Raw genomic sequence first — 25,882 nt, 5'->3', positions numbered from 1 at the left:
GGGGGGCGCGGGGGGGGGGGGGCGGGGCGGGGGCGTGGCCCGTGTCGCGGGGGCGTGGCCGGGGGCGTGTCCCCCGCAGGGGGCGGGGCCGGCGCTCGCCATCTTGGCGCGGAGCGGCCGCGCCCGGCTCGGCCCCGGCGCTCGGCCCGGGGCGGGCGCTGCCCCGCCCGGCATGCGGGGCCCGGCGGCCGCCCGGGAGCTGCTGGACGACGCGGACAACGAGGAGGACGTGTCGGGTAGGCGGCGGCGGGCGGGAGGCACGGGCGGGGCAGTGGCATCGGTGCCCGGCTCGATCCGGCCGTGCCACGGGCGATCCGCGCTCCCCGGACCAGCGGGGGCTGTGCCGGGTCCTCCCCAGTAGGTGGTTTTTTCCCCCCGAGCGGTGCCTGGGGGCGGGCTGGTCCCCCGGGCTGGGCTTGATGCAGCGATGCCCGCCCTGCCAGACCTAAACCGGCACAGAGAGAGTCAGAGAATCATGGAATCACAGGGTGATTTTGGTTGGGAGGGATCTTAAAGACCATCCAGTTCCACCCCACTGCAATGGGCAGGGACACCCTTCCCTAGAGCAGGTTGCTTCAAGCCCCAGCCAGCCTGGTCTTGAACACTTCCAGGGATGGAGCATCCACAGCTTCTCTGGACAGCCTGTGCCAGGGTCTCACAAAAGTCGAGTGAGCGATATGTCCTGACAGCTCCGAGGTGGTGCTGTATGAGCTCAGAAATTAAAAATAAAGACACAGGCCCAAAGCCGTGTGGAGACTGGCTGGGCTGCTGGGATGCACCGGGTTTGGGGAGATAATGACAGGAAGGGGAGGTGTGTGCTAGCATCAGTGCCTCTGCCCAGGGCCGGGTCCCTGAGCTGGTGTGAGCAGCCCAGAACAACCTGGGAGCTGTGGCACCCTGGCACCCATTTTCCACATGGATCCTTCCTCTCCTCCACTCACTGCGTTTTTGTGAGCTCTGCCTGGGGATCGGAAAGGTGAAAGCCGAGTGCTCCCCCAGTGTCTGCAGGCCCAGGTTAGCAGGAGCAGCAGCACACGGGGTGTGCCTGTGCCCATCTCCCAAGCGCGCAGTGTAGGCTGACCACATCTCCGTGCTGGCTGTGAGTGGCAGGAGGATCTGGGCATGGGAAGAGCTGGGGCTGGTGCTGCTGGGCAGGACCCTCGAGGGGCACCAGCGGGGCAGCTGCCAGCGTGAGGGTCTGCAGGAGAGGCCACAGAGCTCCGTGTCTCATGGCCTGAAGCTGCTGCTCAGGTGTGTTCCTCTGATGGTGAGCACAGTGTCCTGTGCCTGTGCAGTCTGCCCACGTGAGCTGTCCCTTTTGTCCCCAGAAGAAGATGATGGGGTGCTGGAAGGATTGGATGAGTTTTTTACAGAAGACCAAGTTGTGGTACTGAAAAAGAAGAAATCCAAGAAGCTGAAAGATGGCAAGGCTGCCAAAATCAAGAGGAGGAAGAAGGAGGTAACACTGCATTTTCTCACACTGGGCTGGGGCTCCTCAGCTGTGGGGCAGAGGCAGCAGCTCAGAGTGCTGCTGGCAAGCACCTCTTGGGTCTCTGTGGATGGAAAGAAGGGTCATTATCAGGGTTTTCCCTCACTGTGCAGGTACTCTCCCAGCCCTGGGAGATGACCCAGCACCAGGGCATGGTGCCTCTTGCCCAGCTTAACTGCTCAGGGGTGGCAGTGGTCTCTGGGGAACAGCTGGGGAGAAAAGGGACCTCCATGCCTCCTGGCAGTGATGCAGGCGCCTGCCCCACAGGAGCAGCTCGGCTCTCATGAGTACATTGGTACCTGCAGCGGTACTGTCCAGCCCCTTGTGTTGAGTTCCTCCTGCCCATACCACAGTTCAGCATCCAGGGGACAGCAGTAAATCTTGCTGACGTGTGCTGCACCAACACAGCATCTGGGGCTCACGTTCCCAAGGAAGGAGATGCAAACCACGACGCTGGGACATGATTGGGGCAGAGCTTGGAGGTTTCTGTGGATACTGGTATTGGCCACACTCATTCCAGGTGTTTGCGAGATAGTCCAGGGGCCTCCAGGGCTTGGCACGTGGAAGGACTCTTGGGCCTTCTGTAGGAAAACAAAGGTGAGGATTTGTGTCCTCGAGGGTCAGGCCCTGAGGCTGCACTGGAGGTGTGCTGCTGGGTGGAGAAGGCTGACTGGCACTGCTCCCAGAGCCGTGTTGTGCCACACGGGCTCTGCCTCTCACTGTCCTATGCCCAGACAGTGCTGGATGTGAGGACAGGAGCAGACATCTTGTGTGCTGGCCCTTTTCCTGCCTAAATGCAGACAGGCTGCTGGGAAGAAAGGGCGAGTAGTGACGGTTCCTCAGCCCCCTACTTCCCCTGCTGTGGCTGGGGAGAAGTCGCTCATCCAGCACAACAGGGCATGCCCTCCTCTTGCCAAGGCGGGGCTGGGTGTTGCTGATCTCCCCAAGAGAGCTGTAAACAGATCTGCTGGATGAGGTATCACATTGAAGTGCATGTGGTATGGGTAGGAGTGTGATGAACTGCTGGTTTAAAGGCAGGTGATTCCATCCTGCACTGTCTCTTGCAGAAGTCGTGGCCCTGAGGAAGCTTGTTTCCATCGTGGCCATGGTGATGTTCTCTTTCTGCAGCTACCACACAAAGCTGGCTGGGGCTCTCTGCTCCCTCTACTTCTCCCATCGTTAGGCACAGTTTTTTCCCTTTACTGTTTTCTGAGAGGGGGAAAATAAAAATAAAACACAACTCCAAGGTGTTTTCACCTCTGCCCCTTTGCTGTCACTGCTGACCTGCCTGAGCCCTGCAGCTGTGTGTGCAGCTTGTGCTGAGCTTGGCTGCTGCTGCGCTGGGGGTGGGGAGGAAATAACAGGCTGACAGCACTCCTGTTTATTAATTAATGCCTTGTGTGGGCAGCTCTAACCAACCTCGGTTCCACCTGTGGCCGACTGTCCCCTCATCTGTCAAATCCAGGGAGAAGCTGGTGCTGGAGCTGTTGGCACGAAGCAGCACCTAGGCTGCCCTTGGGGTCAGAGGGTAAAAGATAGAGGACCTTGAATGGGGCTTCCTTTTCCTGAACTTCTCAAGAGTTTTGGGGGCAGATGAGCCTTCCCCCTGCTAGAGGCGGGTGGGAGTGACGTGCAAGCCTTGGTGTGAGGCCAGTGCCTGTGCCCGCTGCAGTCGCCGGGCGCTATGGGGGCGCGGGGCAGGAGCGGTGCCACGCCGCACTGCCGCGGGAATTCGCCGGCTCCAGCCGCAGTGGAGCTCGCGGCGCCGCAGGAATCGGTGCTGCAACCCCCCGGAAAAAAATCCGCGCGGAACAGCCGGGCTGTGGTTGGAACCTCAGCGCAGGCAGATGAAGGTCCTTGGCAGGGAAGGCAGCGGAGAGGGAGATTCAACCTGTACTGCAGCAGTTCCCATGGAAACCAATTATCCTGTGCCCAATTCCAGCTGTTCCTAACCCCGCTGAAGGAGAGGCGCGGGCTGCTCCGAGCCGGGAGGGACCGGCCGGCCGCGATGGCCGCCGAGCCCCGGCAGCCCTGGGGATCAGCGCCCGGGGCCGGGGCGGTGGCTCCGGGCAGGAGGGGCCGGGGGCAGGAGGGGCGGAGGGAACCGGGATCGGGCCCGGGAAGGGCTGGCGGGGCCGGGCGCTGTCCGCTGTGCTGGCGGGGGTCGGTCCCTCCCGCCGAGCCCGCGTGCTTCTCGGTATTCCCGAGGGACGGGATGGCATCTAGAGGGACCTGGACAAGCGCGAGGAGGGGAACCTCATGCGGTTCAACAAAACCAAGTGCAGGTGCTGCACCTGGATCGCGGCAACCCCCGGTATCAATCCCGGCTGGGGATGAGCAGATCGAGAGCAGACCGGCTGAAAGGACTTGGGGGTGCTGGTTGGTGAGAGGCTGGACATGCCCTGGCCATGTGTGTTGGCAGCCCGGGAAGTCACCTGAGTGCGCTGCCCAGCAGGCGGCCACATTCCCTGGGATGGTAATTCTGTTACCGTCAGTGTTGTGGTCATGATCTCTCCCAGAAATAAACAGAAATACCCCCTGAGCAGTCCCGGCTCTTCCAGCACAGTATAGCCATCGGAGCCTGCTCCTTTCTGACTGTCGGGAAGCAGAGTGCATCCATCTGCTGGAGATGGGAGGTTTCATGTGGCAGGGAGGGTTTGTGGGAGGAGAGCAAAGTGGGGGCAGGCTTGTTCTTCACTGCCCCTTCCTGTTTTAGGGGAGCAATGATGAAATGTCAGAAAATGAAGAGGAGATCGTGGAGAAATCAGAAAGTGAAGGGAGTGACTATTCTCCCAACAAAAAGAAGAAGAAAAAACTGAAAGACAAGAAGGAGAAAAAGACAAAACGGAAGAAGAAGGATGAAGAGGAGGATGACAATGAGGATGGAAGTCTAAAGGTACAAATTACTCCTTTACTCTGAGCTGGTGCTAGTGCCTAAAGCCAGGCTTGGACAAGAGGAATTGGGAGTTTCATGAGAAGCTTGCCCTAGGTTTGGCAAGGATGAGATTGCAGGTGAATGACTGGGAGAGGAGAAGTTGTGTTTCCTTGGTGCTTATCTCATGTGCAGGGAGAAATTGAGTCTCTTGGAGCTGTGAAACCTGCCAAGGCCTTGTATAGTGCTACATGGTGGGGAGCATTTGCATGGTGCCACGTTAATTTGTTTCTTGGGACTGCATGAAGCATTAGTTTGTTAAGCACTTGCATGTGGTGTTTCATAAATCCCAGAAACAAATCCCTGCATATCACTGACTAGGGAGATATGGAACACGTGAGAGACCCAGCCTTGTGCTGCTCATCTGCAGAGCCGTGGCTGTTTGCGTTAATGATGACTCTCTGAATCTCCAGGAGCCCAAGAGCTCAGCCCAGCTCATGGAGGAATGGGGCCTCGATGACGTAGATTACGTTTTCTCAGAAGAGGATTATCATACTCTGACGAATTACAAGGCTTTCAGCCAGTTCCTCAGGTAGGGGACTGTGGACCTGGTGGTTGAGGTTTGGGCATTGCTCAGTCAGGAGATGAAGTTGTGAAGTCAATTCTGCATCGCCAGCTCCTTGTTGCTTCTTCCTCCCAGCTCAGTCCTCAGAACTCCATTTACTTGCAGGATTAACTGGAAACAGCTGAAGCATTTGTCTCTCCTGCTCTTCAAAGCCCAATATTTTGTGTGTGCTTATTTGAAAAGTTTGATGAGAAAAACAGAGTGTTAATGAATTTCTGCTTGTACCATGAGCCTTTCAGAGCACAGCAGGTATTTCAGGGAAGGGCGGTCTCTGAGGAGGTTTAGGTGTGCCCCCCCTTGCATATGTTTGCTTAAGGAAGTTCTGGTTTCTGCTGCCTCCCCATGAAACTGCTGCTGGGAGGCACTGCTGCCACGTCTCTTGGGCTGAAGCACCAGCAAGGGAGGGCAGGAGCAGACACACAACACAACGCTGCTGTTAACACGTGGTTCTCCCTCTCCCCTGCCCTGCAGGCCTCTGATTGCCAAGAAGAACCCCAAGATCCCCATGTCCAAGATGATGACGGTGCTCGGTGCCAAGTGGCGAGAGTTCAGTGCCAACAACCCCTTCAAGGGCAGCTCGGCGGCGGCGGCTGCGGCAGCTGTGGCTGCAGCTGTGGAGACTGTCACCATCGCCCCGGCGCTCCCCGCCAGCCCCCAGCACTCTGCCCTGCCCACCGTCGTCAGGAAGGCCAAGACCAAGGAGGGGAAGGGTGGGTGCCACTTTTGGGGGGCTGCTCTTGCCAGCGATGTGCGGCTGCTGCTTTGCCAGCAGAGCAAACTTTAGCAAACTAGGGGGAAAGGGGGTGCCAGAGGGGTGTCTGCAGCTCCCGTTGTCCTTGCAGAGGTCCTTGAGAGGCATGTGGTTCATGAACCATGGCAGATTGAGCCTCTGGGTTTGCTGGATGTTTGGCAGTTTGTGGCAATTAATTCAGCTGAGCAGTAGTGGGAAAGGGAGGGATCTCCCTTTGTGCCATGTTCTGCCTTGGGAAGTTGCGGTTTTGCTGTGCTGGGGGGTGATTTGGGTGGCGATTGTTTGTAGAGTACCAAGCAAGTTTTCAATTTGTCCAGGTCCAGGTGTGCGGAAGAAAATCAAGGGCTCCAAAGATGGGAAGAAAAAAGGGAAGGGGAAAAAGATGGCAGGCTTGAAATTCCGATTTGGAGGAATCCCCAGCAAAAGGAAAAAGGGCTCCTCTGTAAGTTTGCGGGGCTTTGGGTCTGGGAAGGAAGTGCTGGGATAAGCCCTTGTTGGGGATGGCACAGCCACCCTGTGTCGGGGGTGTCACAGCCTCATTCGTGCCCCTCTGTGGGGCACCAGGCCCTGATCAGCACATTCACTTGCAGCCGTGTCCAGGCTCAGATTTGTGAGACTCGTGTCTGGCCACAATTTTTGCTACAATCACATGACCCTGTTTACTTTCAGCAGTGCGGGTGGTAATGCCATCATTTCAGATTTCATTTGCAAAGGAATTCTTCAGGGCTTGCACTGCAGCTGAACCGTACATCACAGAGAATTCTGGGATGCTCTAATTGCATTAGCAGGGCCTGCCCATGGGCAGCTGGAGTCCCGTGGCATCGCCCGGGATGCTGGAGCTGCCCAGCCAGAACGCACCGAGCTCTTCTCAACGCACCAGTATGGGGCATGTTTCAAGGAATTAACAGCATTTTAAAGAATAATTTCCTTAGATAACTAGTGGCTGGGGGTGGGGCTCTTCTAGGTGTTGATAATATTGGTCAAACCCCCTTAGTTCACTGTGTTGCAGCTCCTGCTCTAGTTCCCATAACACAACCTGTTTGCAAGCGCCTCTCTGCGTTGAAGGCTGAAGTGCAGGAGCCACTCGTTGCTGCAGGTTTTCAATCATGTATCACAAAAAATTCATCCCGTGCTCTAGATACACACATTCACCTTCCAGAGAGTCACAAAGAGCTTGGGCTGCCTCCTGCAGCTGGAGCCTGAGCACCTGGTTAGGAGTGTGCAGGCTGGGAATTTGCATGCTTGAGTCTCCTGAGTAAGAATTCAGATGTATTATTTTGTTTTGACTCCATGGAATGCTGGGCCTGTTTGACTCCTTTCACGTTTTGGGAATGCCAAGTATGAAGGCCTGCACGCATGGACGCAGGAGGGCTGGCATAGCTGAAATGGGTGTCGAGAGAGAGAGAGAGGGAGCAGAGTTCTGCCAAGTACTGGAAAAAGGGGCCTTTGGATGCACTGGGTGGGAGTATAGGGTTGTTCCTATCCAGGAGAACACAGTCCCAGCAGTGGAATGACAGCTGGGATGCCAGCACTTGGACTGGGTGTGCTTTGCTTTTTCCCTCTGCAGAGCGAAGAGGAGGAACGGGAAGAATCTGACTTTGACAGCGCCAGCATCAACAGCTCCTCCATGCGCTCTGAGTGCTCGGCTGGCCTGGGGAAGAGAGGGAAGAAGAGGAAAAAGAAAAAGAGGAGTAGGCCATCCTTTGTACTCTGTTCCTATTCTCTTGGATTTGCCTGTTCAGATGGTGCTTCCCTGGCCCGTGCAGCTCCGGGCTGTGTCTGGCACTGGCTCGGTGGGACAGGATGTGCCTGTGCCTGTCTGTGTGAGTGGCGTGTGAGGTGCTCTCTTGGTGTCCAGGCCCTGCTGCTGGTGCGCTTGTGCCTGCAAGGAAGTTTCAGAATTTGTGGGGTTTCCAGGGAAGTGATTTTCTGAGGAACAGCCCCTGGAGAGCTGTGGCTTGTGGCAAGCTCCCAGCAGAGCAGGGCAGGCTGTGGGTGAGACCGTGTGAAGATGGGAATGTTTTGTCTGGGTGAGGTGTGCAGTCAGGCAGAGGCAGGTGGTAGAGCTGTGGTAGTGATGCAGGGACAGGGAGGCATGTGAACCATGGTGGAAAGGATCTGTCAGGATCTGCCAGCGGCTGTGTGACCACATTTGTGTGCGTGTCCCTTCATCCCTTCTCGGGTGGATGCTGTACCATGGCACCTCTGTCCTCGTGCTGCTCTGGAGAGCAGCCCCTTGTGCTGAGCACGTTGCCTTTCTGTCTTGTGTCCTCGTTTGGGATGAGGTGTTTCAGATCCAGGCGCATCCTTTGGCTTCCTAGCTTTTCTGATGGATTTTTGCTTCCAAGAAATGGAAGGGTGGCTTCTGGGCTGGGGTTGAGAGCTAGGGTGTGACACTGGCCAGCCTCCCCATTGGTCAGCGAGGCTGGGTTGGCTGGCTGGCCCCATGTCTTGTGTGTGAAGGGCACTGCTTGTGGCTTGTTGCCCTTGTGAGGGCCCTGGTGCTGGAGGTAGGCAGCTCCTGCTGCGTGCTGGAGGAGTGGAAGGTCGGAGTTCCGTGCCAGGAGTTTGTGGCAGAGCTGGGAATTGAGATGAGCCATTCCGGCACTTGCAAGGCTTTGTTCCTCTCCTCCTTGTCCCATCCATGCTGTGTTGAGAGTGCTCCTGCCTCTGTGCCAGGAGCCCCGAGGAAGAGCAGAGTAGTCCCAGGAGAGGAGTCCTGTCCTTGGCCGTGTCACCCTTGCATGGTGCGTTTGCAGCTGGTGCTGGTGCCTGGGGAGGTTTCTCTGACCGGCCTCCCTTGCAACCTCTCCAGGTTCTGGCATTCTCCATTGAGAGCCTGAAGGAACCAAAGGATGATACAGTGTGGAGAGAGAAAGAGAGACAGAGGTGAGATGATGCTGTGTGCAAAGGTGAACTGTGGTGCTGAGGGACAGAGAGGTAGTGGGAATTAACAGGAGGGGCCTGAGGTGAAACGCTGTCCTTATTTCCTTAACTGTATGCTAGAGGAGCAAGTGTCGCATTCCCTCCGGGAGAGCCGGCTGCTCTGCCACCCCTCTGACTGTCACCTGTCCCTTGCTTGCAGGCGAAGAGGGAGACGGGTACGAGACGGACCACCAGGACTACTGTGAGGTGTGCCAGCAGGGCGGGGAGATCATCCTGTGCGACACCTGCCCCCGTGCCTACCACCTGGTCTGCCTGGACCCCGAGCTGGAGAAGGCCCCTGAGGGCAAGTGGAGCTGCCCCCACTGTGTGAGTGGGGTCGGGGCCCCGTGGGAGTGGGTGGCCTGCTGGTGGAAACTCTCGGTGTTACACTGGCTGTGCTTCTCCAGGAGAAGGAGGGCATCCAGTGGGAGCCAAAGGAGGAGGAGGAGGAGGAAGAGGATGGTGGCGAGGAGGAGGAGGATGACCACATGGAGTTCTGCCGGGTCTGTAAGGACGGAGGGGAGCTGCTGTGCTGTGACACCTGCCCATCCTCCTACCACCTCCACTGCCTGAACCCGCCGCTGCCAGAGATCCCAAACGGTGAATGGCTCTGCCCACGCTGTACAGTGAGTGTTACTAGCATTCCCATTCCTTGCTCTGTCCCTGCTCCCACACCTGCCTGGCCTGCCAGTGGCTCTTGTGGCTGCTGCTGCCCCTCACAGCCTTGCCCCAGGGTTGGCCTCCTGCCCTCTGTTCCAAACCCCTCCCTGAGGAGTGTCGCTGACAGGCGCTTGTGCCTGAGGTCCCAGGGTGTCTCTGGTAGGCTCTGCTGCCGCTGTGGTCTCCCTGTGGGTATTGCTGGCTGGCAGCTTCCTGGCCTGGTTCCTGATGGGACCTCAAGCCTTGTTTGATATGTGGCCTAAGGAGAGGGGCCTTTTCTGCCTGGTGGCAAGACCTGTCCCCATGGGGGATGCAGAAGTGTCACAGACACTTCTCGGGCACCCTGTGCTGGCTGCCGTCTCCTCGGCATTGAGGGGCCCCTTCTGCCCCCCAGTTCCCTGCTCTAGCTCCCCTGGCCCCTGACAGGGTCTCACCTTAAACTCGGTACTCTTGCCTGTTTGCTTCTGTATCCCCAGTGCCCTCCCTTGAAGGGCAAAGTCCAACGCATCCTGCACTGGGCCTGGAAGGAGCCACCGGCCGCCCCGCTCCCACCTGTGCTGCCCGCCGCGGACCCGGAGCTGGCTCTGCCCCCGCCCAAGGTGCTGGAGGGGATCCCGGAGCGCGAGTTCTTTGTGAAGTGGGCAGGCCTCTCCTACTGGCACTGCTCCTGGGTCAAGGAGCTGCAGGTGAGCCCACGTGGCATCGGTGTAGAGCCCCTGCCTGGCCCTCTGCCCCACCGCCCACGGGCTGAGCGTGGCTCCCTCCTGCTGCAGCTGGAGCTGTACCACACCGTGATGTACCGCAACTACCAACGGAAGAATGACATGGATGAGCCACCAGCCTTCGACTACGGCTCTGGGGACGAGGACAGCCAGAGGGAGAAGCGGAAGAACAAGGACCCCCAGTATGCCAAGATGGAGGAGCGGTTCTACCGCTATGGCATCAAGCCTGAGTGGATGATGATCCACCGCATCCTGAACCACAGGTGAGGAGCCTGTGAGCCAGCCTTCTGCAGGGCCAAAACCTTGGGCTGGTGGAATTTCAGCCTCTGGCTTGTGCTGAGGTCTCTGTTGCCTTGGAGGTTTGCTCCAGGGGCGAAGCTGAGGGTGGAAGGGGATCCATGCTGCCTTGTTTTCATTTCTGCTATGTTGCACATTAAAAATAGAGTTATAGCCAATTTTCCCAAAGGTAGATGCACAGTGTTGTTCCACTCTTCCCAGTCATACTGTTTGGGTCCCGTTAGAGCCTAATTATTCTGTAAATTCTGATGCTGATGGGGACGGTGCTGAGGGGAAGAGTTGGAGCATGTGGCCAACTCCCTTACAGAACCTTTACACTGACGTTTCTTTGCTGTGGAAGAAATTCCCTGTGAATGAAGTGTGCTGCGCAGATGGGCTGTGCATCGAGTGGCTGGAGACATGTTTTTTTGAATTTCTTCATTTCAAGTGGCAGCTTGCTTGAAGTATCAAGCAGTAGCAGCAGCTCTGCTTGAAGGCTGCATGGCAGGAAAGAACTAAAGCTGCCTGTCTGATTTTCGTGTGAGCTTTAGCTTGTCCACTAACAAGGCAGCAGGTTTCCCTGTAGGCACATAGTCAGACTTGGAAGTGGGTTTATTCTGATTGTAGTGTAAGCAGAACTTCCTAGAGCGGTGAATGCTGCAGGCGAGAGGGGAAGCACTGGTATCCATCCAGGCCTGGTGAAACAGGGAAATGAGGTTTGTCCAGTGGAATGGAAAAGCAGCCTGTAAAGCTTAATGGTTTGACACACTCACAGATGAATAGGCATTTCTGCTGGAAGTGTCGATACTTCATGTTTTCTACCTCAGCTTGGATGTCCTGGCCTGTAGGTGAAAGCAGAGGATGAAGCATCCAGCTCTGTGGAAGCAGGTCATGGTGAGCTGCTCCTGGGGGCCGGTGTGGCATTCACTGATCAGCTTTCTGTGCCCTGGGTTACAGCTTTGATAAAAAGGGAGACATCCATTACCTGATCAAGTGGAAGGACCTGCCCTATGACCAGTGCACCTGGGAGATCGATGACATAGACATCCCCTACTACGAGAACCTCAAACTCCTCTACTGGAACCACAGGTATGAGCCCATGGGCAGTGGAGCTGGGGGAGCCGGGCAGAGCCAGGGCAGCCTGAGTGGGTGTTTGGGACAAGGGGGACACAGAGGTGCCCCCCTTTTTGAGCACACTGGCACTGCTCGCAGCGACTTCTCTTCAAAGAGCAGTGGCCCAGCACTGAGGAAGGCTGGCCCTCCTGATGTGCCATTTCAGGGCTGCTGGGCAATCCCACCTGCTCTTTTCCAGCCTGTGCTCCCCTTCCCTTGTGTGTGCACTGCTGTGACATTCATGGTCTCCATGGCCCTGCTGCCTGTCTGCTTTGGGGGAAAGCCACAGTACTCTGAGTTTGCTGTTCTTCATTCTGGAGATTGTTGTGTGGACTGTTGGGAGGGGAAATTCAATGCCCTGTGAATGCCCGTGCTAAATGGGCCAGAAGAGCTCCTGTGGGGAGAGGGGCAGTGGAGTGTGGGAGGTGTTTCTGTCCCTCGGCTCGGAGCTGAGAGAACAGTCACCTCCTGCCCTCCCTGACGTGTGCTGGCTGTCCCAGGGAGCTGATGCTGGGGGAGGACACACGCCCTCTGAAGAAGCTGAACAAGAAAGGGAAAAAGCTGAAAGAGGAGAAGCTGGAAAAGCCTCCAGAAACACCTCTTGTGGATGTGAGTGAGTGGTGGGGACAGCATGGCAGCATGGGACCCCAGAGGGATGGTGGGCTGTCTGCTGTTGTCCTGTGATGTTTTCCTCCTCTGGTTCCTTTGGGGACCCAGTTTGTTTTCACTGAAAATTCTGGGGTGGAGTTACTGTGAGGAGCCCGTGGGGCTGGGCTGTGCCAGGGACCGTGTCTGTGTCTCCTTTGGAGCTGTTGGATGTTACAAAGCTAAAGAGGGATGTGCTTGGGTGCAGGGGAAGGAGGGGCAGGTGGTTCTCAGTGCTCTGTGCCGTGGCTCTCCTTTCAGCCTACGGTGAAGTTTGACAAGCAGCCGTGGTACATCGATGCCACAGGAGGCACGCTGCACCCTTACCAGCTGGAAGGGCTGAACTGGCTGAGGTTCTCCTGGGCACAAGGGACAGATACAATCCTGGCTGATGAGATGGGGCTGGGGAAGACGGTGCAGACCATTGTGTTCTTGTACTCCCTGTACAAGGAGGTGAGTGGAGCGCCCAGCAGTCCCCGAGGTGGCTGAGAGCTGCTGGGCACGGGGAGAGCAGCCTGGGCTCTGTCTCCCTGAGCAGGGCCACTCGAAAGGGCCGTACCTAGTCAGTGCCCCCCTCTCCACCATCATCAACTGGGAGCGTGAGTTTGAGATGTGGGCACCTGATTTCTACGTCGTGACCTACACGGGGGACAAGGAGAGCCGGTCGGTGATCCGGGAAAATGAGTTTTCTTTTGAAGACAACGCCATACGGAGTGGGAAGAAGGTCTTCCGGATGAAGGTGGGAGCTGAGTCTGTGCCTGCCCCATTGCTTTACCTGTCAGTAAGAAGGGGAGAGGAGAATTTGACCTGGAGAGGGAGGCTGGTTAGGTCCCTGCTCAGCTGTGTCCCACGGAGGGAAGCTGGCATTGTTTACAAATGCATGAGATTTGTGATGAGCTTTACAGATTTCTGCCAGAGCTTTCTAATTTCTGTAGTCTCCTGCTTGGTTCTTGTGTTTGGGTGTTCTGCTGGCATGACTTGGCCCTGCTGTGGGCTCTGTGCCAGACAGTGCAGCCCCTCTCACCTTGGGTCATGTGCAGCAGCAGTGAAGGTGGAGGCTGTCCTGTTCCCTGCTCTCTTATCCCAGCTTTTCTCTCCCTCTGCTCCTCCAGAAGGAAGCCCAGATCAAGTTCCATGTCTTGCTCACGTCGTATGAGCTGATCACCATTGACCAGGCTGTGCTGGGCTCCATAGAGTGGGCCTGTCTGGTGGTGGATGAAGCACACAGGCTGAAGAACAACCAGTCCAAAGTAGGTGGCAGGCATTTGTGAGTGATTTTTTTTTTTTCTCTCTTTAACATTCTCTGGCATTACAAGCCCTTCAGCAGCAGGAGAGGCAGACAGTCCTTGGACAGGCTGTTGTGGAAGGGAATTGATCCCTCTTCTTCCTCTCCCCTTTACCTGAGGTTCAATGCAGCTTCCAGCCCCTGGGACATTCACACTGTCCCTGGTGCAGGAGGAGGCAAGTGGTGTGACCCAGGGACACCCAGGATTGCTGCCTGTGCTGAGTGGGAGTGGCTGGGAGCAGGACATGCTGCACCCTGTCCTGCATGCCCAGCGTGGGGGTCACTGCTCAGTCTCCATGTGCAGCCTGCAGAGTTCCACAGTGACACGTTGGTTCCTTGCAGTCCTTGTCACCCAAATTCATTTCTTTTCCAGTTCTTTAGAGTACTGAATAGCTACAAGATCGATTACAAGCTGCTTCTCACAGGGACTCCGCTTCAGAACAACCTGGAAGAGCTCTTCCACCTGCTCAATTTCCTGACTCCAGAGAGGTTTAAGTAAGTTGCACTTACCTGGGCCATCGGGGTGGCTCCTCGCTCTGGCTTTGGTGCAGGCACATGAGCATTATCTCCTCATGTGCCTCGAGAGCTCTGCCCTGGTTTTTAAGTCATAAAGCAGCAGATCCCTTCGCTCTCACGTGCCCCTGTCGCTCAGCGCCATGGGGGTCTGGCTGCTTCCACAGCAACCTGGAGGGGTTCCTGGAGGAGTTTGCAGACATCTCAAAGGAGGACCAGATCAAAAAGCTCCATGACCTGCTGGGTCCCCACATGCTGCGGCGGCTTAAGGCCGATGTGTTCAAGAACATGCCGGCCAAGACGGAGCTGATCGTGCGAGTGGAGCTGAGCCAGATGCAGAAGTGAGTGATTCCAGTGCATTCCCCAGGGGTGTCTGGCTTCCCCTGACATGGTGAGGTGTTAGTGGGGATTGAGGGGTCAGAGGCACCCTGCTGGCTTGGGGCCTGCTGCAGGAAGAGTGGGAGTGCTTTGTGTCTCACCAAGGAGTGTGTTCCACGTGGTTAAACAGGGCTCTGTGCAGTCCTGGGGACATTGCAGGCTGGCAGTGTGGCTCTGCTGGTTCTGGGGGCACGGAGAAAACACTGGGGCTGAACCCCCTTCTCCCATTCCCAGCACCAGGACATGGCCTGTGCTGCTCGTGTGCCTGGGTCAGCCTGGAGCGTCGCTGCTGCCCCAGCTCTGGTTCTGCCAGGCTGACCTGTTCAGCTTCAGCGGCATCTCCTGCAGCTCAGGGCACCTGCAGGAAGGGCCTGTCGCTTCTTCCCAGTGTGGTGGGCAGGAGGGCTTGGCTGGCACCCAGCAGAGGTGCGTGGTGGAGGTGCTGTGCCCCCCACTCCATCCCACTGTTAGGGCTGTGATTCCCCCAGAGCACATAGCCCTGGGTGCTGAATTGCTTTTAAAACCCTCCAAATGTCCCTTTTGCATCTCCAGTGACGCTAGGGGGGTTTAATTCAGTGCCCTCCTGTTTGTGCCAGTTCCACACCTGCCCCAGCTGGCACGGTGTCTGTCCCATCCCCTCTTCTGCAGGAAGTACTACAAATTCATACTGACGAGGAACTTCGAAGCCCTGAATTCGAAAGGTGGTGGGAACCAGGTCTCACTGCTCAACATCATGATGGACCTGAAGAAGTGCTGCAATCACCCATACCTGTTCCCTGTGGCAGCTGTGGTACGTCCCCTGCCTTTGCACCCTGGGACATGTCTCAGGCTGTTGGGTGGTGGCTGCTTCCATGACCCTGCTTTGATTAATGCTGTGGGTTTCCATGAGAGCGGTTTCATACAAGGGCTTTGTTTTGGAAATGCAAGTGAAGTTCTCCATGAGGTTAACATGGGTTGTCCTTGTGGGCACTGACCACGCTGCCTTCACAGGAGGCCCCGGTGCTGCCCAATGGATCTTATGACGGGAATTCTTTGGTCAAATCTTCTGGGAAACTGATGCTGCTCCAAAAGATGCTGAAGAAGTTACGGGATGGGGGTCACAGAGTTCTGATCTTCTCGCAGGTGAGAGCAGGGAGAGAGAATAATAAATACATTTTTTTTAAGGAATTTTTTAAAATTATGTATGGGAAATTTGTGCTGGGAACAGAGAGAGATAGGTGGAATAGCTGGTGGCAGCTTCTCCCCCAGGCAGCCATGGCAGTAACGGTGGAAGGGCCGTGTCCCAGCTCGCTCCTGAGGGAATGCCTGTCGTGTTTAAGAGCTCTGTTAGCTGGGGATAGAAAGGAGACAACAGTCACGAGGCTCCTCTTTGGGGAGGGACAGTCAGACACGATTCCTTCCTGCTGGCAGAGTTGCCTGTAGAAGACGAGATGCCAGTGTTGCTCCTCTGGCAGCTGCCTGTTGGCTGTGCTTGCTTTGCTGACCACGCTGTGCCACCACCACCGTGGCTGCAGGCAAGGACCATGCCAGGGCAGGGCAGGTCCCCAGGGGAGACAGGGGGGTTTGGCCATGCAGACCCTCTCATGCCGAGGTTGCCTTGTCCTGTAGATGACAAAGATGCTGGATTTGCTGGAGGATTTCCTGGAGTATGAAGGCTACAAGTACGAGCGGATCGATGGGGGCATCACCGGCGGCCTGCGCCAGGAGGCCATCGACAGGTTCAATGGTACTTGCCTTCCTGCCTTTCTGAGGGGTGGGCATGGGGGGGATGGCAGTGTGTGGCCAGCAGCAGGTTGTCTGCCAGTGGCCAGAGCTTGTGGAACACTCACAGGTTTGGCTTCCTGGGCACAGTGGGGGCTGCTCGTATTGTGCTGTTAAGCCCTTGAGTTGGTTCCCACAAGGAACCCTGAGTGTGCCAGCAGCTGTTCAGCTGGAGGGGCTCCTGCCTTTCCCTTCAAGACTTCAGCAGATGACAGAGCTTCCCCTTTGCTCTGCAGCTGGGTTCTGCAGTGCTTGGTTCCCAGGGAGCGATGTGTTTTCACTCCTTGCCACCCCTGCCTCCTGCTTGTCAGCTTCGAGTGCCATTCTGTCCCTCCAAAACGGTGCTGCTCCTCTCTGTGAGCCGTGCTCCTTTCTGTCTCACCTGTTCCCACCTCTGGGTTTGTCGTTCTCAGCTCCTGGGGCTCAGCAGTTCTGCTTCCTCCTCTCCACCCGCGCCGGTGGTCTGGGCATAAACCTTGCTACGGCCGACACTGTCATTATTTATGATTCTGACTGGAATCCCCACAATGACATCCAGGTTTCTGACTTTCCCTTTTCCTTCCTGTGTAGTAAGTACCTCTCTGGCTCTGCCCTCTCTTTGCACACCCTTACTGGGATTTCAGTATCTTCTCTGGAGAGCTGCTGACACTTTCTGCTGTGTTTGTGGGTGTTTCTGCTCAGCAGCCCCCTTCCTGCACTCTGTGGCCTCACCCCAGCCACTCTGCAGTCTAGGGGAGACCTGACACATAAAACTGGCTCTCCCTGTGACATTCTCACTTCTTCCTCATACTTGTCCTCAAATGGGTGCCCCTCATGCAGCTTGGAGGGTGAGAAGCATGGCCCTCTTGTCCAGCTGGCCCGGTGCCACCCTCGCCAGCTCCATCCTCTGCCCACAGGCGTTCAGCAGAGCTCACCGCATCGGGCAGAACAAGAAGGTGATGATTTACCGCTTCGTGACCAGGGCCTCTGTGGAGGAGCGCATCACCCAGGTGGCCAAAAGGAAGATGATGCTCACCCACCTGGTGGTCCGCCCGGGGCTCGGCTCCAAGTCGGGCTCCATGACCAAGCAAGAGCTGGACGACATCCTCAAGTTTGGGACAGAAGAACTCTTCAAGGATGATGTGGAGGGTGAGGTGGGAATGCTCTGTGTGAGGCAGGGCCCTCTCTGATCTGCTGGGGCTCACTCTCCTCTCCCTGTGCCACAGGCATGGTGTCTCAGGGACAGCGGATTGCCGTGCCAGATGCTGTTACCCCTTTCTCGGACACGCTCTCAACAAAAGGGGGTGCAGCAACTCCTGGCATGAAAAAAAAGCATGGTGGCACCCCACCAGGTGTGTAACTCTTCCTTGCTGGGATGACTCGTCCCCCTTCCTGTCCCCTCACCTCACCTGAGCTTGCCTGGCTCAGGAGTGGACTGTCCAGCACCCTGATCTGCGCTGCCATTCCCCTCGCTTTGGTCTCCAGGTGACAATAAGGATGTGGATGACAGCAGTGTGATCCACTACGATGATGCTGCCATCTCTAAGCTTTTGGACCGAAACCAGGATGCGACTGACGACACAGAGCTGCAGAACATGAATGAGTATCTCAGCTCCTTTAAAGTGGCTCAGTATGTTGTGAGAGAAGAGGACGGTGTGGTAATGTGATCAGTATCACGTCTTACAATCACCCCTTTGTACATCCCTCCGTGTTCCCTCTGCTGCCTCTCCTGTCCCTGTGAGCGCTCGGCACGGGGCAGGACCCTCCCTGCTCTCTCTCTGTGACTGCTCGAGCCCCTTGTCTCTGGCTCTGCAGGAGGAGGTGGAACGTGAGATCATCAAGCAAGAGGAGAATGTGGACCCTGACTACTGGGAGAAGCTGCTGCGGCACCACTACGAGCAGCAGCAGGAAGATCTGGCCAGGAACCTGGGGAAAGGGAAGAGAATCCGCAAGCAGGTCAACTACAATGACACATCACAGGAGGACCAAGGTATGGCCACAGATGCTCAGCTCCTGGCTAGGCTCATGGGACAGAGCTGTCACTTGGTGTCTCTCTGCAGCTGGTAGATTGCCTGGATCTGTACTTCCCAGATTCCTAAACTTTCCAATGTAGAAATTTTCAAAGATTTTTTCTTTTCCTTTGTTGGTCTGTAAACTCTGGTTTTGCTGGAAGAATCTAGGAAAGAGATGTCTGTGGGCAAAATACTTCAAATTGGGTTTTTGCTGCATAACAGAATGCTAATTCTGTAAAACCTGAGGACATGATTTCCTGTTGCTCTGTCCCCCTCTCCTGCTGCCTGGCAGTGAATGCGTGTCATACCCACAAGCAGGCTCTGACCTGTCTAGCACATCCCTCCCAGGCAGGGTCTTCTAACCTGGCCTCCCTTGTACTCTGCAGAGTGGCAGGACGAGCTCTCTGACAACCAGTCAGAGTATTCCATTGGCTCTGAGGATGAGGACGAAGACTTTGAAGAGAGGCCAGAAGGCCAGAGTGAGTTGATGTGTTTGATACTCCCTGGGATTTGGAAGCATCAGGAATGTCTGGGTTGGAGGGACTGGTGTGCCCAGGGCCTCTGTTGAGGGGACTGTGTCCCTGCTTTCTATCAGGTGAGGAGCTTTCCAGGGCAGGGAAGGCAGCCAGCTTCTTCCTTGGCCTCTGCAGGACTGTGGTCTGGTCCGCCACGAGGACCAGGCATGGTTCCCCCCCTGCCTGGGAAGGGCAGAGGAGTGTCCTCACCTAGGGAGTGGCTGGAAGGGACCCTGCAGCCTGGGCAGGTGGCTCTGGCAGGTTCTGCTCCCATCGGGAGGGAGGGCAGGAAGCCTGGGGCACATGAGGTGTCTTTCCTTGCTGCCTGGCCCTTCCATCACTGAGGCTGCTTGGCTGTAGGTGGCAGAAGACAATCCCGGAGACAGCTGAAGACTGACAGAGACAAACCTCTCCCTCCTTTGCTGGCAAGAGTTGGGGGGAACATCGAGGTGAGCCCCAGCCTCAGCCAGAGCATGGCCAATGCTGTCCTGTCTGGGCTGCCTGCTGGCTGGATCCATCTGTGCTGAATCACTGGGATGTTAGTCCTGGTCCAGCAATGCCTGTCACAGCTGTGAGGCTCCAGGATGCCACATGCTGCTGAGGCCACTCTGTGATCCCAGTGATAACCTTCGCTTCCTGCAGGTTCTGGGCTTCAACGCCCGGCAGCGCAAGGCGTTCCTGAATGCCATCATGCGCTGGGGAATGCCGCCCCAGGATGCCTTCAACTCCCACTGGCTGGTCCGGGATCTGCGAGGGAAGAGCGAGAAGGAGTTCAGGTATGGAGGTCCTGGCAGGCAGGCAGGGTGGGGAGCCTGCACCCCTTCACTGTGGGCTCTTCTTGAGGAGGCAGTGTCTGTTTCATCGAGATGGCGTCTCTTGTTCTCTTCCTGGGTGTGAGACTTCCCTCACCCATGGGTGACAGGGACCATGGGCGTGCTGGGTTGAGCGGGGAGGCCGCGGGCCAGGACTGAGGTCTGGCTTCCCTGGCAGGGCGTACGTCTCTCTCTTCATGAGACACTTGTGTGAGCCTGGGGCAGACGGTGCCGAAACCTTTGCGGACGGCGTTCCCCGGGAAGGGCTGTCGCGCCAGCACGTGCTGACTCGCATCGGGGTCATGTCACTAGTAAGGAAGAAGGTGGGTGAGTAAGATTATGAATGGGCCATTTCAGGAGTGTTCTGGAGACTTTTCCCAGTTGGGTGGGTGCAGCAGTCCTGCCACTTGGTCACTCTGGATGAGCAGCCTGGACATGCCCACTCCATGGCAGCAGCTGGGAATGTCCCTGCTCTGTTTGACCTGATGATGTGTGTCTGGCCCAGGTCCAGGAGTTCGAGCATGTCAATGGGAAGTACAGCACCCCAGACCTGGTTCTTGAGGGCCCGGAGAGCAAGAGATCCAGTGAGGTTGTGTCTTCAGATCCCAACACGCCTGTCCCGGCCAGCCCAGCACACACACACACAGGACCAGGGGCCCTTGCAGGTATCCAGGGGGTTGTGGCTGGGGTCTGGCTTGGGAGGGAGCTGGATGAAGACACTAGAAGGTTTTGCAGGTGCTTGGCCCATCAGGCCCTGTTCAACAACTTCTTGGCTTTGCTCTTCCTACAGACAAAATAGAAGCACAACTGGGGTTCCATGAGGAAAAGGACCCGGTGGAGCAGAAGCCCAGAAAGGTGATTGACAGCCAGGTGAGGTGGCTTTGTTCAGCATCTCCTCCAGGAAGCTTCCCCTGGTCTGCCTGGGAACTTGGGGTGCTCCCTAGGGAAGGGAGGGCTGCTGATCTGGAATGGGTGCTTGGCATTTAGGTGCCTGCAAGTGCCGAGGTGGAGAGCGAAGAGCACCCGGAGAGCTGTGACAGCAAGGAGAGGCCAAGGGAAGAGAAGCAAGAGGATTGTGAAAAGGCTGAGCCTTCTTCTGAGCCCCTGGTGAAAGGTGAGGCTGTGGCTCTTCTCTGTGTCGCTATGGGAAACCTGAACGTCACAAAGTCCTACAGAAATTCTTGAAAAAACAGGTTGTAAATTGCATGAAATGGTGATCTTGGGGGGCATTCGTTTCTCCAGATGTCTCAAGGAAGAGTGAAAACTAAATACATTTATTTGATAAAATGCAGAAGAATGTTCTGTTTGAAGTTTTTTAGCGCCTTGGACATACAAACAATACAGTTACTTTACCCTAAAAGGGAAAGTCTGTCTGGATAAGTAGGTTGTTCCCTGCAGAGCATTTTCCATGTCAAGCATTTCTTGTAGGCCTGTTCCCTCCTGCCGACGAGGGGATTCAAGAGCAAGAGAAGCCTTTGGAGAAGGCGGAGTTGAGCAGCAGCCCAGGGAAGGGGGAGGATAAAGAAGTCAAACCAGGTGAGGCATGAGGCTTTGGAGAGAGAAGAGTGGGAAGAATTCCGGGAATGAGGCTGGTGCCTGGCACAGTGACAGAGTGTGCCCACAGGATGGTGGCAGTGATGCCATCAGCAGCAGCAGCGCTTGTGCTCAGGAGCCGTGAGTGGGAACAAGACCCTCTTGGGGTGGGCCCTGCCTGTGCTAACAATGGGACCTGCTGGGAGGGGTTGGTGGCTTTTGCAGCAGTGACTGGCTGTTGATGGGGCAGGGGTGGCACCAGTGTGTCTGGCGGTGGAGCACAGTTAGACAGGGCCAATTCCTTGTGTTTGCCAAGCAGAGGATGGCAAGGAGGAGGAGAAGGAGCAAAGTGATGCCCAGCAAAATGGTGACAAAGAGGAAGAGGAGGAAGGAAAGAAGGATGACAGAAACATGAACTTCAGATTCATGTTCAACATTGCCGACGGTGGCTTCACAGGTAAGAGTGAGAGATGAGGTGTTGGCCTCTCCTGCAAAGCTGCTGCAGAGGCTCTGAACCTGTCCAAGGAATGTGACCCTTATCATGGGCCATGGATGGGCTGGTGCTTTGCTGGCAGCAGCAGAGCTGGGTCTGCGCTGTGCCTGTGGCCCTGGGAGGTTCCATCGCTCGCCCTGCCTGCATGCTGTGCGTTGACCCGCAGCCCGGCTGCCTGATCAGGCTGTCTCCCTTCTGCTTCTGCTTCCACAGAGCTGCACACGCTGTGGCAGAACGAGGAGAGGGCTGCCATGTCCTCTGGCAAGATCTATGACATCTGGCACCGCCGACACGACTACTGGCTGTTGGCAGGAATTGTCACGTACCCTTTGACCCGGCAGAGCAGGAGGCAGTGAAGCGAGAGAGGCCTCTCTGGGGTGTGGGAGCTGGGCTGGCGCTGCAGTAATGAGCAGGGAGGGGGCTTGGGGCCATGGTGTCGCTGTGGGGTGGTGAGCAGGCTGTTGGCTGGCTGGTTCTGCCCTTGACACTTCCCCCACACCAGTCACGGCTATGCCCGCTGGCAGGACATCCAGAATGACCCACGCTACGTGATCCTCAATGAGCCCTTCAAGTCGGAGATACACAAGGGGAACTACCTCGAGATGAAGAACAAGTTCCTTGCCCGGCGGTTCAAGGTGAGTGGCAGGTGAGGGCTGGTGAGTCCTTACTGGTGGGAGCACCAGAGCGGTGCCCCGAAGCCTGGAGGGGGTTTGCTAGCGCCTTCTGTGAGTGAAGTGGGGAGTGGACTTTGTGAGGGGCTCCGTGGTTTATTGGTTTATAGTGGGGCGGGATCTGGTCCTGAGTCCTTCCCTTCCTGCACCTCCCAGTTGCTGGAGCAGGCCCTGGTGATCGAGGAGCAGCTGCGGAGGGCGGCGTACCTCAACATGACCCAAGACCCCAGTCACCCGGCCATGGCGCTCAACGCGCGGCTGGCAGAAGTGGAGTGCCTTGCCGAGAGCCACCAGCACCTCTCCAAAGAGTCCCTGGCTGGGAACAAGCCTGCCAACGCTGTCCTGCACAAGGGTGCGTGCCTGCAGGGCTGGGGGAGTCTGCCCTGAGGCTAGGAAGGGTTCCCCACCCTGACCTGGGGAGCCTGGCCTGGAGGTGTCCCCATTTTGTGTTCCCTCAGCCAGGAGCTGCCTGCTCCTCTCAGCTTGCTGGGTCTGGCAGGCGTCCCCCCAAGTACCTCCTGCTTTACTTGCAGTGCTGAACCAGCTCGAGGAGCTGCTGAGTGACATGAAGGCTGATGTGACACGCTTGCCCTCTATGCTGTCCCGCATCCCGCCCGTGGCCGCCCGGCTGCAGATGTCAGAGCGGAGCATCCTCAGCCGCCTGGCCACCCGTGGAGGGGATCCAGCTGCCCAGGTCTGTGGGGGCACAGAGCCCCTCACTGTGATGGTCATGGTCATGGTCAGGTCAGGGCTGCAGGTCCATGTCTTTTCTCCCTCCTTGCCTCCCCAGGGCTCCTTTGGCTCCTCCCAGATCTTCAACAACAACTTTGGGCCAAATTTCCGTGGTCCTGGGCCAGGTGGGATTGTCAACTACAGCCAGATGCCTCTGGGACCCTATGTGACTGGTAGGTTGGGGTTTTACTCTTGGGCAGAGAAATTCAGAGGGTGGATTTGGGCTGTCCAGAAGTGCTGCCAAAGGACAGTAGTGAGCAAGATGTTTCCTCTGTCACCACAGATATTTAGCAGTTCCCATGATTTTCCCCTGCAGCTCCCACTCCTAGCCGAGGTAAGGCTGTGCTTCCCACTCTCTGTGCTCCATTTGCTGGGGAACGTGAAGGGGTGGGGGGTAAATTGGAGGCTCCATTTTGCACTGCCCCTCCAGTGCCACTGTCTGGCTGTGGCCTCTGACTCGAGCAGCCGCAGTGGAGGTGGGAGCAGATCCTTCCTGCAGCCCTTCCCAGGTGCCTGAGGGGTTGGCATGTGGGGAGGGTCCAGATTTGGCTGATAGGTAGCCCTCCCCTCTTCTCCCAGCAGCCCTGGGGGACAGTCCCCTGTCCCTGGCCATGAGCCGCTGTCGCCAGAGGTCGGTGGGGAAATTGTGCCAGTGTTGCCTGCGTGGAAGACAAGCTGCCGCCGGCGCTGCCGGGCTGTCCCGCTCCCGCTTCAAGTGTGCTTCGCCTGCTGCGGCCCCCGTGGGAGCGGTGGGGCCGGGGTTTTGTGTCCGTGTACATTTTTTGCACTTTCTTATTGAAGACTTGAAGAGTTTGGGCAAGGTGGGTGGAGGGGAGGGAGGGAGGGAGGGCTGGAGTTGCGGTGTTTGTCTGGTTGTGTTGGCACGTTTGGGGGTGAGGGGAAGCCACTGCTGCCATGTCCCAGCCGGCTGTGCTCCCCAGCTTCCCCCTAAGGGCTGTCTCTGCATCCTCGTGGTGTTGGAGCAAGCCCATGCCTGCTGCTGCCCCGCTGGAATCCCGGGCACTGCTGTGGTGTGGCTGGGGGTCCACATGTGCCGGGCTTGGGGCAGGCAGATGGAGGGGATGTGGATGGGACAGAGGGGACAGCTGGAACTGGGATGGGGATACCTCGAGCGTGGTGACACCGGCAGCTGTAAGCAACGCCCCTGCATCCGCTTCGTGCTCTGTGCGTCCCGGTTTCTGTTCTGTGTTTTAATAAATCCTTTGGGAAGGATGCAGTGGAGTCTGGCAGGGGAAGGGATGGTGGGGCGGCCTTGGTGGGGCCTGGCCACGGTCTTGGTACCCCTGTTGTCCTGCACACGTGTCCACACACACACAGACGTGTCCACAGACACAGATGTCTACACACACACACACGTACGCAGATGTGTGCGTGTCCACACACGTGTCCACACACACACGGACACAGACATGAGAATGTTGTGTGTATCTGCACAGATACTGTAATCTCTGCATGAGTGCACATACACGTGCATATGTCTGTCACCCCCATACATGTATGTACCTCTTCATCTATAGCATGTGTAGATCTGTGTACACACACGTGTAGATATACACAGAACTGTAAGTTTTAGATCTATATGTGTGCATATAAATCTTTATGTGAGTATACATGGCTATAAATACCGATTTATTTAGGTACTGCTATGTGGGTGTGTATCTGCATACACATCTGTATATTATACGTCTGTATAATGTATTTATGGTTTTAATAGGCGTGTATTTATGTACATACATACTTGTGTGTATGTAGACACAGCTCTGGGTAGATAACAGATATATAGGTCTATATGTGGTATGGGTGTATAGATATATATTTACAGAGGTGTATATACACATACATGTATCTGTGTATGTACAAATACACATAAATGTGTATTTGTAATTTGAACATATGCACATGCATACACGTACATGTGTAGATATATCTATATATCTACACATCTCTATATCTCCATATCTGTATCTCTGTATGGCTATATAGGTGTATTGGTCTGTGTGTATATGTACAGACACGTATGTATTTGTAATGTTTATATATTTATACATAAGGGTAGATGTAGGTAAAGGTGTATAGCTGTCCTAGACAGTATACATGTGTATATACACACAGACACATACGTATTTGTCATTTCACACATATAGATGAGTGTATATGTTTCTGTTTGCTTACAAACATTGATGTTCTGTAGACAGATGTACATGTATAGATAAAGCTGTATAGGTATAGCTGCAGGTAAATCCATGTACCTAAAGGTGTAGAGGTGTGGATGTGGGAGGTGTGCACACAGACTCTGAACCATATACAGAGGGGAGCTCTGATGTCATGAGTGGGTCAGGAGAGACCCTCCCGTGTTTGTACACACATGTTTATGGTGGGGCTGTAGCTGCAGCCGTGGCTACAGAGCAGATAAACACACGTGCACTGTGCACAGAGCACACACACATTTCACAGACCTCTCACAGTGCTCTCACAGTGCTCTCACAGTGCACACAGCTCACACACGAAGTGCACAGAGCTCTCACAGTGAGCAGGGCTCACACACGCACGGTGCAGAGCTCACAGAGTGCAAAGAGCTCTCACACAGTGCAGTCCTCACACACACGTAATACAGAGCTCAAACACACACAGTGCAGAGCTCATAGGCATGCCCAGAGTGCACAGTTCACACACACAGAGCGCACAGAACTCTCATACACAGGGTACAGAGCTCACACAGTGCACAGAGCTCACACACTGCAGAGCTCACTGTGCAGAGCTCACATACAGTGCACAGAGCTCACACACTGTACAGAGCTGAGGGTTTGCAATATATACATACATTTACAGTTTTTATGTATGTACAGAGAGAGGAAACTGGGTATAAATGCATGTGGATATGGATACATATATAGGTATTGGCAAAAAAGTTTGTTCTGCACAGAGTACACAGAGCTATAGAGATGGAGATATGTAGCTATAGTTCTATTGTTCTCTCTATAGCTTTATGTATCATCTATCTCTCTGTATCTATCATACATGTATCCATATATATATACAGCTATAGCTAGACATACAGCTATATATATGTAGCTATAGCTATAACTAAATTACAAATAC

At 55.8% G+C, this 25,882-nt stretch overlaps 1 protein-coding gene across 4 annotated transcripts; it reads left to right on the top strand.

The window, feature by feature from the left end:
- The first annotated feature begins 139 nt into the window (after positions 1–139).
- On the top strand, positions 140–23,995 carry CHD5 (chromodomain helicase DNA binding protein 5). 4 transcript variants are annotated; one of them, XM_032131512.1, is made up of 42 exons: positions 140–236; positions 1,332–1,459; positions 4,206–4,385; positions 4,835–4,953; positions 5,458–5,696; positions 6,055–6,179; positions 7,305–7,428; positions 8,823–8,989; positions 9,070–9,288; positions 9,799–10,008; positions 10,096–10,307; positions 11,278–11,409; positions 11,934–12,042; positions 12,340–12,531; positions 12,617–12,817; positions 13,191–13,328; positions 13,737–13,858; positions 14,044–14,217; positions 14,903–15,044; positions 15,245–15,376; positions 15,863–15,980; positions 16,429–16,553; positions 16,912–17,143; positions 17,221–17,346; positions 17,480–17,652; positions 17,810–17,984; positions 18,393–18,485; positions 18,882–18,970; positions 19,164–19,297; positions 19,512–19,656; positions 19,839–19,998; positions 20,124–20,203; positions 20,321–20,447; positions 20,762–20,869; positions 21,186–21,323; positions 21,573–21,681; positions 21,862–21,994; positions 22,187–22,382; positions 22,564–22,724; positions 22,821–22,935; positions 23,046–23,096; positions 23,342–23,995. In XM_032131512.1, the coding sequence occupies exons 1-41, from the start codon at positions 173–175 to the stop codon at positions 23,051–23,053; spliced, it is 5,874 nt and encodes a 1,957-aa protein (XP_031987403.1). In that variant the 5' UTR covers positions 140–172; the 3' UTR covers positions 23,054–23,096; positions 23,342–23,995. The 4 variants fall into 4 exon arrangements, with proteins under 4 accessions (XP_031987403.1, XP_031987402.1, XP_031987401.1 ...); XM_032131511.1 differs by having other exon boundaries at positions 1,329–1,459; positions 23,345–23,995; XM_032131510.1 differs by having other exon boundaries at positions 1,329–1,459.
- The last annotated feature ends 1,887 nt before the right edge of the window (positions 23,996–25,882 follow it).

This window comes from Corvus moneduloides, chromosome 22, assembly GCF_009650955.1.
Source record: "Corvus moneduloides isolate bCorMon1 chromosome 22, bCorMon1.pri, whole genome shotgun sequence".
In the NCBI taxonomy this organism is placed as follows: Eukaryota; Metazoa; Chordata; class Aves; order Passeriformes; family Corvidae; genus Corvus; species Corvus moneduloides.
Note: the sequence above shows the minus strand (reverse complement) of the source record. Positions and strands in the feature narration are given on the sequence as shown.